At 35.8% G+C, this 13,374-nt stretch overlaps 1 protein-coding gene across 5 annotated transcripts in view; it reads right to left on the bottom strand.

Moving 5' to 3' along the window:
• Positions 1 to 13,374, bottom strand: part of SESTD1 (SEC14 and spectrin domain containing 1) — a 61,804-nt gene that overhangs the window by 29,631 nt on the left and 18,799 nt on the right. For all 5 annotated transcript variants that reach the window (XM_088135749.1, XM_007422585.3, XM_007422587.3 and 2 more), the window contains exons 4-5: positions 9,611 to 9,691; positions 452 to 560 (exon numbers count right to left, since the gene is read on the bottom strand). In XM_088135749.1, the coding sequence (XP_087991875.1) occupies positions 452 to 560; positions 9,611 to 9,665 (164 nt within the window). In that variant the 5' untranslated portion in view covers positions 9,666 to 9,691. The remainder of the gene's footprint in view (positions 1 to 451; positions 561 to 9,610; positions 9,692 to 13,374) is intronic.

Here is a 13,374-nt window from a genome sequence, read left to right as displayed (position 1 = left end):
AGTCCGAATCAGTGTCATCTAGATTGTTGAGGCTGTATATGAAAGTAGGATTTCATACACTGGTGACAGTTACATGTTAACTTGCTGTAAACGGTCACAATGAAAGAACTGGACTGGAGCTTTGGGAAAAATTGTGGAACAATCTGAACGAATGCATTCTAGAAGAAGAAATTATTCTATTAGGTGATGTAAATGGATGAGTGGGAATGAGATAAGGAAAGAGAAAATAAGTTAATTAATTTTGAATTTAAAGTATGATATAATGACTGGACAATTTAGAGATACAAGTATGAACGAAAGTGTGACTAGTGACTACTTGCCTAGAAAAAGTTCTGTTTGTTTCAAATAAGTAATTTAAGTTCAAGTCTATTTAGGTGTATATACATCATAGGAATGAATATAAATCTAAAAGCATTACTGATTTATTAAATAGGTCTTTTAAAAAAATCACCTTGGAATACTTAACAGATAGTCCAAGGTGACACTCAATTCGTCCATATTTGTTTGTTCAAGGCATAATGGAATTGTCAGAATGAGGCCACTTCTTCTGTCCTTCCCACCTACAAAAAATATAGACAAGAATGGTTAAAAAACAACCATAGTGATTCACTGTTACCTAATATATTTGGCACTAAAACTGTATGTTTAAAACTGAGTGGTACTACTGAAGCACTGCACTGAAATTTTGTACTCTGTGTGCTTTGGCTATTGGATTATAGGCAGGAACTGGTTTCCATCCATGGAACCTAAGCTTCCTCTCTCTCTTAATCCCTGGATCATCCATAAGGGTTACATTATCCAGAGCATATTTGGGAGACACAAAAGGAACTACACAAGGAGAAAGAGTTGAACAGTAGCTAAGAACACAGTTGAAGCCAACCTAACACAGCACTGATACATTACAAAGAACAAATATTTGTTTCAAATTATGTACTATGTATTATGTACAAATTATTCAAATATTTCAAATTATGTACTATTTAAATTACCATTACAATAAGGAACATGGTTTGAATGATGGAAAGATTAATGATCAAAGTTATACATAAGTAATATTCACCTCCATTGCTACCACATAAGTAATAACTAAAAATCTACAATAACTAGCCATTAGCACATGATTTAGAAGTCCAATATTTGAACAGAAACAGATGATGTTCGCATTTCAGAAGCCTGTGTCTCATGGGGAGAAAGCTTTGGGCCTTATGAGAAGCTGGAAAGATTAAAACAAAAATAAAGTGGTGGGTGGGGCAATGAAGAAAAAGAGATACAGTTCTTTTTGCTTGGGGAGTTTGGCAGGTCAAACTCAGGGAGTTCCACAATTCCTTTGTTCTCAAGGCTGCAAAGTCCCTTGGACTGCCAGAGTTCGCTGAAGATTTAAAATCTTCCTTGGAATACGTTGTACTCTAGTTAATGCAACAATTAGCATGCAGGATTTGAGCAAGATACAGATGAAAGCCTACGTAAACACAGCACACAATATTAGAGTTCTAGAACAAAGAGTGGCTAGGCTGGCAGTTGCAACAGAGTCTTGCGATATCTTAATGATGAATACATTTATCATTGCATAAACTTTAGTGGACCTACATTCCATTTTATGAAGTGAACTGTACCCCATGAATTTTTATATTCCAGTAAATTTGTTCAGTTAAAAAAGCAGATCTCTATCTTTTTGTAGCTGGGAGTAAAAATAAAAAGTTCACCCGTGACTGGATACATCATAAATCGGCAAGAAAATCAAATTATAGTTCCTACATACAGCTTCAGGATTGCGAGGCTGAGAATGAGTCTTTCTTTTCAAATATATTTCAGTATAGTTTATTCAATCTAATGACTTCATAATTCACAGGATTTTTAAAGGACATGCTGAAACACACACATGCACACAGACATCTCAACGCACATGCACACACACCCGCGCATGCTCTCTATCAGATGGATGGATGGATATAGATTTTCTAAAGTTCATAGAGGAGATTTTGTGAAGTTTACAGAGGATAGATAATTACATATGTTATAACCCAAAATATTTGAAACCCTATAACATATTTCTACCATAACTATTTTCCTCACAGTTCTGACTTCATTAATAATATGGTTCACTAAGTGACCAATAACAGTTATTATACAGAAGAAAAAAGCTCTCCATGCATATCCTTTGTAGCCATCTATTTTGACACAGCTAGAAATATTCCATTTGAGGGAACTAGTGAAAAATCTCTTTTACCCTCAGTTCCATTACGTAAATTCTAACATTTAATAAAGATGAACTACTCTGCTTGCAACATGCTAATCTTCCATGAGCACAGGGGTCTCAAATTCAAAATGTCACAAGTACCACATGAGGACTAGTTCATTAGCCCAAGGGTTACAACACTGAAGCTTCTTTGCACATTGATACAAAAGTCTCTTGTATGAGTTGAAAATGAAGAAAATGAAAAGTATCATATTATGCCATTAAACATACATTTATAATTGTTTTTAACTTTACTGTGAAACTGAGCTGCAAAACAAAGCCTTTTCACTTAGGCACTTTTTCAAGATCGTATCTAAGATGACACAATCAAGAACTCCTTCCTTGAACTAGGAGTTATTCAAATCCTGTTTTTCTTCTCTCTAGTTAAGAAGCAGGTCGAGGTCTTTCTTTCCTTTAATCTTTTCCTTGTTCACTTTCCCTTTTCTTCTCTCTCCTTATCTGGAAAAAAGATTCTTGCATTGGGACAACCAGAATTGGCCCTTCTCCTCAGTGATTCCTCCTCCTCTTCCTTAGGGAAACCCAGTCTCATCTCCCTGCCTGGAAGGCCCAAGGTGGCTTCAGAAGTAGCACCCACTCTGAAATTCAAGAGCAAGTAAGGGTTCCTGGAAAGTGGTGCTACTTAGACCAAATGCACAGCCCAGCTAACCAAATCCCACAGCTGCTGGGAGACATGCTAGGTCAGGCTGGGATGAGTTGTGAGGCTGCTGCCGCTGAGATGTTCCTCTTCTTGGAGTGCTTCCTGCGGTCCAGCCTACACATCTGTGTGGCACGCAGTACCCTGGCTTTGCTGGGCAAAATCCTTGATGCCTATAAAATACTGCTGTGGGCCACCGAAAATTATTTGAAGGGCTGCATATAACTCAGGTGCTACCACTTTGAGACCCCTAATAAAGAAGATTGATTCTCTGATATTCAAATTCAACTGCTATAAGCTAGTATAAACTATTTGTTCTGAACACAGATGGGAACAATTTCACATATAAGTATTAATACTGAGAAAGTCACACCTGATTTCAACGTTTCTAATTTTCCTTCACCAAGTGACAAGGTAAAATGAGAAAGAAATAAACGTATCTCTTGTACTATATTAATTGTCCCAAAACTTCAATAAAGCAAACTAGCTAATGAAAGTTCCCCTGTTTAAGTTTCCACATCTTTATGTCTGAAACTGCAAAGAACTTGCAGTTCTTACCTCTTCTTCTCTCATGAAATAGGAATTCAGCCAATTCTAAATTGCAGGTGCAGGAAGAAGAAGTGACTCAGCTTTGCTCAAAAGAATATTTATCCTGTAATTTGAAATCACTAAGCACACTTTAAAAATGGTACTTTCCTTCCTTTTATTGTATTTATTTCAATCAGGGCTGGTTTCCATGTGTTCAATAATGAAACGCAAGTTAGACATTTCACTGTAAATTTAGGGCTTTGTTGTTTATACAAAAGTTTAAAAATTAAAAAGGATTGAAAAAAAAAAAAAGTACCCCATTCTGTTGAAGAGGAAACCCCACTGTTTGGAATTGATTGTCCTATAAGCAAGATGACAAAAGAAATGTGAAAAGGGTAGAATATGGCTCTGAAAAGGAAGCAAAAGAAAGAATATCTTGGACAATGAATGTTTGATGCAAATAACAAATCATTGATTATACTTCCAGTGGAGATTTTACACTTCTCAAAAAAAGCTTTTCCCTGCATATGGCAATATTCATATGACAGGCATCTGGTGCCTTCCAAATCCCCATTCCCATCGCAGTTCCACCTAAACTTCTCAAAAGCTGTTTCCCAGGGCTGGAGGATCTCTGGAACATATGGATATGCTGCAGAGGGCTGCGCTGGACAAGACCACTTGGCAAATATTGCATACCATGCCATGCATAAAGAAAAGGAGTTTCTGTTAATGTAAAGAGAAAACCAAACAATGTATGACATCCTTCTCCAAACAGGTGCCCTCCTCAAGTGTGGATCAAACTCTCGTCATCTCCAAATCTATGGCATTGCTTTCTGAAAATAAACTGTACTTCAACATACATGCAGAACATATGTTAGATGGGAACAATGATAAATGCCTTTAAAATTAATCAAAGTAGTAGAATCTGAAGGCATAATTTAAAAGTCCTTACAGTAAGTGAAATGTTTCACTGTAGGAAGCTATGGGTGTAGTAGGAAACTATGGGCAATCATCTCCTATCAATGGAGCTGACTGCCCAAAGCAGGAATGAAGAAGATGAAGGGGAAGAATTTTTTGCCTGCCAGGAAGAGCCTTTTTTTTTTTTTTTGGCCTTGAAAGACCAAGGACCTCCTAGCAATTTATTTTCCCTGCTTTATTAAAATCTCTTAGTTTCTATGAAGTTTATTAAAGTTGTATTGTCAAAGGCTTTCACGGCCGGCATACGATGGCTGGTGTGGGTCTTTCGAGCTGTGTGGCCATGGTCTTGAAGTCTTGTTTCCTAACATTTTGCCAGCACCTGTGACCGGCATCTTCAGAGTGCAGGAGCACAGACAGGAGCAGTTCTCTCTGTGCCCAGGGTGAAGTGACCCTTCTGTGGGTATTTATAGAGATCTGGGGGGTGTGTGTGTGGGGGGGTTGGGTTACTGAGTGGCTGCTTGTTTTGGAGTCAGCATCTGTGTGTATTTTCCTGGGGATTAGGCAGGGTTTTTTCTTCTACTGAATTGTTAACGAGGGGCTGCTGGGGGTGATTAGCAAGTTCATTGTGTGAACTGTTCACATGTCCTGGTGGTTGAGCTGAGTTCGTTGACCTTTTGCAGGCTGTATTTTTCAGGATTGGTAGCCAGGTTTTGTTGATTTTTAGACTCTCCTCTTTTTTATTGAAACTGTGCTGGTGTTTGTGAATCTCAATGGCTTCCCGGTATAGCCTGGTATAGTGGCTGTTGGTGTTGTCCAGTATCTCTGTGTTTTCAAATAGGATTTTGTGTCCAGTGTGGTACATCGGGACCACAAAACGCAGCATCCATACCAGGATAAAAGAACACGAAAGACACTGCAGACTACAGCAACCAGAAAAATCTGCAGTAGCTGAACATGCTCTCAAGCACACTGGACACAAAATCCTATTTGAAAACACAGAGATACTGGACAACACCAACAGCCACTATACCAGGCTATACCGGGAAGCCATTGAGATTCACAAACACCAGCACAGTTTCAATAAAAAAGAGGAGAGTCTAAAAATCAACAAAACCTGGCTACCAATCCTGAAAAATACAGCCTGCAAAAGGTCAACGAACTCAGCTCAACCACCAGGACATGTGAACAGTTCACACAATGAACTTGCTAATCACCCCCAGCAGCCCCTTGTTAACAATTCAGTAGAAGAAAAAACCCTGCCTAATCCCCAGGAAAATACACACAGATGCTGACTCCAAAACAAGCAGCCACTCAGTAACCCAACCCCCCCACACCCCCCCCAGATCTCTATAAATACCCACAGAAGGGTCACTTCACCCTGGGCACAGAGAGAACTGCTCCTGCACTCTGAAGATGCCGGTCACAGGTGCTGGTGAAATGTTAGGAAACAAGACTTCAAGACCACGGCCACACAGCCCGGAAGACCCACACCAGCCATTTATTAAAGTTATTATTGAATTATAATGTTAGCTTCTATTTGTTCTGTATGTTTTAAAGAAATTCCAAATAAAAATGATGTGTTACAGAGAAAAAGAAATTATTTTAAGAAAATAAATGAAATACTTGATTTAGAAGAATATTATGCTTTCAAACAGTAAGATGTTACAGATTAGTACTTCTGTCCTGCTCCACACACAGCAAGTGAACAATTTTATAGAAAAGATTACTAATCTTCCACCATTGTGGCTGACACTTCATTATAATAGAAGGTCCCTCTATAATTCAAATCAGCAACGTGCTTAAGTGCCTACATATCACATTACTTCCACTTCTACCAGAAATGCTTCAAGGGAAAATGCTTAGAGTAATGTTGACTGCAATGATAGAAATTGTAATCCGATGTATCTTGAGTGGAACAGGCTGCATTAGAATAGAAATATGATGAAGTAAAGCAAATATGAGCTTGAGTGTAGAGAAATTCTTCTGGGAACCTCATTTACCTGCAGAATTGCCTACTTCAACCAGAACCAGCCCAACCAACCAGATCATTTAGGGAGAAACTCATTATCCCACATTTAAGAGGGGTGAAGGGTACTGAAGCCAAATGGTGTTGCTTTTCTGTGGTGGCACCAGTGTTCTGGAATAAATTTCCTGGTGGAAATCAAGCTAGCACCCAACTTATTGGTTTTAAGGAAGATGTTAAGCTAGTGGGTTACAACAAATCCCTAATTTCTTGCAACCAGAAGATCTAAGAGTAAAGGCTACAGTATTAATTAATCTTATGTAGAATGTTGCTCAAAGACAGCTGGAACATGTATATACATTAGTACAAGACCTCAATTGGGAAATAAATTATGTTATAACTGACAAAGATATAAGGTAACAAAGAGGGGGACAGAATACCCTTTTTAGTGAAAACATTACAGACACATTCCTTGAAAGACAATATAGTAGCTTTGATATACAAGTTGTGCCAAGGCTCTAACTGATATTCTAACAGGCTGTACTAACTTTCCTGCAGGAACAAAAAAAGGGAAAAAAAATATGAATCCTCAAATCTTCCGCTTTCTTTCGAGGTGTGAACTTTATACCAATTAGTCACTAACAGGCACAGATTGGTCCAGTAATTAGAAAAATCCCATCCATCCACATATACTATAGATATAGATATGTAGATATAGATGTGAATGAATAGGCATTGATTTTGTTAGTGATTAACAAAATTAATTCATCCTGAGTTCTTATTTCAACCCTCTACAGTTATATTGTTTTTTTTCCCAGTCTGGGCTTTTATGATTGTTATTTTATTAATATTTTTAATCATACCATGGCATTTTTAACATTTTGCTATATTATATATCATATAAGCCGCCAAGAGTTCCTGGATTGCATCAGTTCCTGATGTAATCAATCAGTCAATTGTATTGATTGTACTGAACATTGGTATTCATAGTAAGTACAGTGAGTATATGGAAGTCCTTGGTCACACAGAAACACTATATGTACATGTATGGTTGCATAAATGCATTACAACACTGTGCACATACAGTTCTTCTTGATCAAGGATTTTATCTTTTAGCATGTTCAAGACTACCATACTATGCTTTCAATTTAGGTGATGGTTCAAGCAACCTCTGATGTACATAACCATGTCATTCTATAATACTTCTATATATCAACTTTTGCAAAGTTTGGATCACCAATTTGTGCATGGCAACTGGCTGCCCTTTTGCACATGCACAAAAACTAGCAACCTTTTCTCACACACATGAATGAGGCAGGCCGACTTTAGAGAATGCCCAAAATGGCAGCCAGCTTTTCACACATGAGCAAACAGCCAGCCACCATGTTCTACAGAGCTATATAGAGGCAAGTTTACCTAAGTCAGAGATTGTCTACATTATATTATATTACCATTGATTTACAATGGCATATTTTGGCCAAGAAAACAGAAGAACAGATGAAATCAAGGTATCTGTAAATAAGAACATCACAATGTAAAATTATTTTCTTGAATAGTTCCTTGCCCTTCACTGCAGGTATTATAGGAGTTGTAATAATTTGTTTCCATTTGTCCATTCTAAATATAATTTTTGCATGTAATATAAAATTTAGTATTCCAATAACAAGCAAAAAAAGCTGGGGAAAATTAAAGAAAGGACATCTTTATAATTCCAACTCAATGAATCTTCACAATGATTTCCAGAAACCAAAACAGTATGCTTTTTGCTATCAAGAATGAAATAATTAATAACCCCTAGACCAATTCTAAACATTTGGATCCAAGTTCCTTTGCAATATGTAAAATTTATCTCTAAGTACATTTAGACAGAGATGATGCTCAAGATTTTAAGCAGTTACTTATTAAGGCTATTTTTATTTGCCTTTTCATTGAGCATGGATGTTGCTCTACTTTAACACTATCAATCCCCTAAATGAAAGATTGGAAGCCAACTATAGAATGAAATACACCATCTTCTCTGCTTGAGGTGGCTGGGTGGAATCCACACACGAGATTGAGAGAGGAAGGGATAAAGCATGTAATCTAACACCTGCATCTGATACCTTAACAATGATTAAGCAAGCAAGAATATTACAACTATTTAGGATCTATTATGTATCTATAGTTTTAAAAGCACATTTTTTGTTATTCGGCATTTTATGCTAGCAACTTGTAACTTCAGCAAATTCTCCTTATGCCTATCCACCAGATGCATTCTTATCTGTCAATAATTTTATTTTATTTATTTATATATCAAATTTGTCACTGCCCATCTCGTTAAAATGACGATTTCAGTAATAATGTTACTGAAAAGAAAGAAAGTTAATTTCCATAAATAGTATAAGTAGGCTTTTAAGTGAAAAAAAAAAAGCTAACGTCCTAAGTTTTATAACTCCTCCATTCAGGCATCTATAAGCAGTAATAAATGAGGCAACACAAATATAAAGTATTGTTATTACCTCAGAAACCATTTTTAAGCTGTGCTGATTTAGCCATTGAACTAATCAACAATCTGCTATTACATTATAATATATGACGTATACCTCAAGGATTGGTGAGAGGAAGGTAACTACAACTTAATATATATTAATTATGGTTCCCATTTTATAAGGTTCTAAGGAAGGAAAAAAAGAATGTGGGCTCTCAGTAGAAGTTTTAGGATCAAACGACGCCTCTATTATCAAATAAAACCTGCTTAACAGGAACACTCTTTCTCTACAATTCTGCCAGTGGGTGACCCAGGCATCCAGCCAACACTTCAGAGTCCAACATCAATTTTAAAAATATAAAGCTAATCAAGTACTAAGCACCATTTGCAGCATTTAAAATTAAAACATTCAAATGCATCCCAAGAGAAGATATCTTAGTCGCTTATCCTGAAAGAAATCTCAGCCTGATCAACGTCTTGATAAGAAACATGTTTTGAATCCTCTATATTTTAAGCATGAGTATTCATAAGCCAGTTATTTGAGTTCCTATTAATATGCTATTTATAATAAAAAATAAACATTAGAAGAATATACAGAGAGAATTTTAATACACCAAAATGGAAATATAAATTGATCTCCCGAATTTCTACAGAAGCTCATAATCATTACTTCCACATAGACAAGATGAGATTGAAGGTGAGAGAAAATATATAACTCCCATGAGAACTTCTACCACATATTTGTGCCACACATCAGAAAAGAAAGATAGTGAAGACAGAACAATGTTTTAGCACATAATTTTTCTTAGAGTACACACAAGTAAAAAAGGACAAAAACTGTACCTGAGAGGAAAGCCAACTTTTTCTTCAAAATAGACAATATTACTGTAGCATCCATCCTATCTTCTGTTAACTTTCAGAGATCTGAAAATGGAAAAACATAGTATTAGAAGCCACAGCCAAGGAAAATAAATTATTACATGCAATTATGCTAAACTTCTCCAGGTAGTAGGATTGTACCTATTTGCTCCTGTTACAATTTAAGAATGTTTCATGATACAAAACCTATTAACAGTAGTAACATTCTGCTTTTATTTCCTGAAGTCCCTGATTAACTGTATTTTTTTTTTTACAAATTGTGAATTTTAATTCATTTTAATACCTGTCCTTTTGTATTCAACTGTATGTGTCATCCTTTCTACTTTTTCCTAGATTTCCAGTTCTATTTTTTTAGACAACAGAGATTTCAGTTATTGAATTTTTGCAAACAATCCACAAGCACAATAAAATGTTCATCAAAATTAGCAGGACATCATTTCAATCTCATGTTTAAATATTATCTCGTTCAGTACTGCAGCTTGAATTTTTAAAAAATCACATTTCCAGTGGGGATCTGCAAAACATTTTGTGCATTCATGTGGTCTACACCCAATCCAAAATCTCCATATTTGGTCCAGGCATAGACCTAAAACAAATGTGATTCAGGCAGAAATGTTGCAGAATAAGGAGTGGGAAAAAGGCCATCGCTGATGATGACATACAACTGCAGTTAAAAGGAAGTGGGGAAAGAGAAAGGCACTAGGAAGATTAGGGCAGGGTGGTTATGTTGCACCTGAATTCAGGGGATGAGATGGCAGGTAAAGAGAGCTGAGGAAGGGAAGGAAAATGAGGATGATGGAAATATCAGCACATTGTGTGAAGGAAGATGGGAGAGGGACAAAGTACACAAGCCTGGCCTACTCACCCCCTAAGATCCTTCTACAATTTGTCATGGCTGAAACTTGGAAACACCAAGATGTTTCAGATTTTGTTCTGGCCAAACCAAGACTCACCTGGAATGTTCCACTGATGAGGCACAATGTGGTTGTTTTGGGTTACACATAGTAAACACACCTACACACTTTCTGATTCACACATATTCCTAACCATTTTTATTTCCTTCTCTCATATTAACATGTAAACTGTATCCTCTAATCCTCACTGATTGGTATAAATGAAGACAGAAAGACCTTCAAACACCAATATTAAGTTCAGACAGCTTTATTTGTTCTTGTTGCTTTGGTATAGATAGAAGAAGGGAACAGTCTGTAGAACAAGCATTTTCTTCTTAGTTAACTAAGATCCTTAAGTAACTTAAGATCCATCATTCTATAAAACCTTTTCTATTATTTTGATTTGTACACATCTGACAAATAACAGAAATGACATCCTCAAAAGGGTTTTCAGCTCTGTTAAGTATGCATAAAAATAATTAAATGCAATGTTTGTAATGTTAACATTATTATTTTTTCATATACAGAGTTCAAATAAGCACCTTAAGTACCCCATTTACCTATTAATCAACTACAAAACCTTGAAATATGCAGGTAGTATTTTCGTGCACAGACTGATTTGATTTAGACTAATCCTGATGCAGCCTATTAAACCCTAATGAAGAGAACTGGAAACCTCTCTGCTTTTATTCTATCTTCTACTTTATGTTTGTGTTAAACATATTTTAGAGGAATGAGGTGCAACTCAGAGGACAGTGAGGCATATAGGGCACAGATAATATCTTCAGCCTCAGTAGACCTAAAATACCTTCTCCTCCCCCATTTTCTCTTGCATAGGAATTTAGAATCCTTTTTTCTTTCATGGAAGGTAGGGAGAACAGATATTTTTGCCCATGGAACAAAGATAACCCTTCTTCCAGTTCATGAGCAACTACATCTTTATTTCACTGAATGTCTGATTAAGTGTGCTTAACAGAATGAGTACTACTAAACATAATTAGAACCTTTTCAGCACACCAATACTGGAGGGATACAATACACTGATGGAAATATGAAGGATAAAAAAGTGCTCTGACTAGCAGAAGGACAAGCTTTCAACATTCTTGAAAACAGATATTGATATTCAAAAGAAATGGCATGGGGAGGGGAATAACCTCCCACATAATTATAAAAGTAACAACTGTAGTATGTAACTTAAAGACGCCCTGATACCATGCCTGGCTGAGTAACATCTTTTTGAGCATTATCATTTTTTTTACAGTACTAAAAAAGCATTTTTATCAAACACTGGCACATTTTCTTAATCTACCCCATGTAAAGAAATGCATTATTGTATCACCATCAATTTTATCTTTACAATATAAACTATTCTAGAAAATGCATTCAATTATTTTGATTGCCAGAAACTTTTCAGAAACACATTTCCTATATTCAGAAACTGAGCTTCCTCAGGCCATTTTAATTATATAAATCCTACTGTTTTTAAAATACATTTTATACACACACATACACACACACAATTTCTTTTCTAATCGAAATTTATGTTACAACTTCACCATTAACATGATCAAAATCTTCCCAAGTTCTGAATCAAAAATGTTGAATGACTTTTTTATACAGTGGTTTTAAAGGTCATATATTAAATGTGTCTCTGCACTCTGCATCTTTTCCACCTCTTAAAAAAAGATCCAGTCAATGTACTTTTAATTTTTTAATTTTAAAGCAAGTGGATACTAGGAGAATCTCAACTCATATATGGCACTAGCCCTATTTTTCCTTAATACCAAGCATTATATGATATACAAAAAGTAGAGAAGGTATGCCTAACTTAAATCTGTTTTAAAAATGTATTATTTAGACTAAATAAGAAATTCATAATGTCTTTGTGTCCATTGCTTCTAAGATTTTACAGGTCTCAATATTCTTATGGTTTTCAATTCTAAAGATTTTGAAACACTAACATTCTAGATCTAGCATATTCAAGGGAACATTCAACAGGAAAAAAATTACATCCAGAACGTTCACTGGTTCATAACCTGCTGAGATAAATGTGGATCAAAGAGCACTTCCACTCTACCGACCTGTTTTTTCAAAAGGATTACAACCAAGAACAGGCTGAATCCTGATTCATGAACTTCCTCCCACTAAACATCAGGAACTCCAGCTTCTTGGGATTTGTATTTTCAGTTTATTCATCCGCATCCAAGCCATTAACAAATACAGGCTGAGCTCAATTCTAGCTCAGTACAGAAATCCAAATTAAGCATTCTAAACAGGTGGCTGTCCAACTCTTTCTTGAAGGTAGCCAGCAAAAAGGAGCCCATTACTTCTAGGTAATTGGCTACACTGTCAACATGCTCCTACTGTTAAAAAAACTTCCTAATATTCAATCAGTACCTATTTTCCTTGTTTCTTACACTCTAGAATAGAGAACAGACCATGATCTTTTTCCTTGTGAAACCTTGCAAATATCATTTTTTTCACAATATTTTTGTTAGAGTTTTAGAGTTAATTAGAAAAGATATACAAACAAAAAATTAGAAAGAGAACAAGGAAGAGAAAAGGACATATAAAAAGTGACTCCCCACCCCCAGACAAGTATAAGCATTTACAGTAACTTAACATCTTCTCTGATATTACAGAAAAAGAAACTCTTCTTCCCATTTCTCATCATTAAACAATAACCAAATTATATACTGTATAAAAAAATAACTGATCAGTCTTACACAGCAAAAGCATTAAGAGTACCAGTAATAATAACCCATATGTTTTAAGCTTAAACAGCTAGATCTATTTTACATTTTGACTTACAACTTTCTCTAACAAGTAAAATGT

This window comes from Python bivittatus, unplaced genomic scaffold (genome assembly GCF_059951505.1).
Source record: "Python bivittatus isolate LINGU-HERP-01145 unplaced genomic scaffold, Pbiv_v1 ctg000200_np1212, whole genome shotgun sequence".
Taxonomy (NCBI): Eukaryota; Metazoa; Chordata; class Lepidosauria; order Squamata; family Pythonidae; genus Python; species Python bivittatus.
The sequence above is the reverse complement of the archived record's forward strand: the minus strand, read 5'-3'. Positions and strand labels throughout refer to the sequence as shown.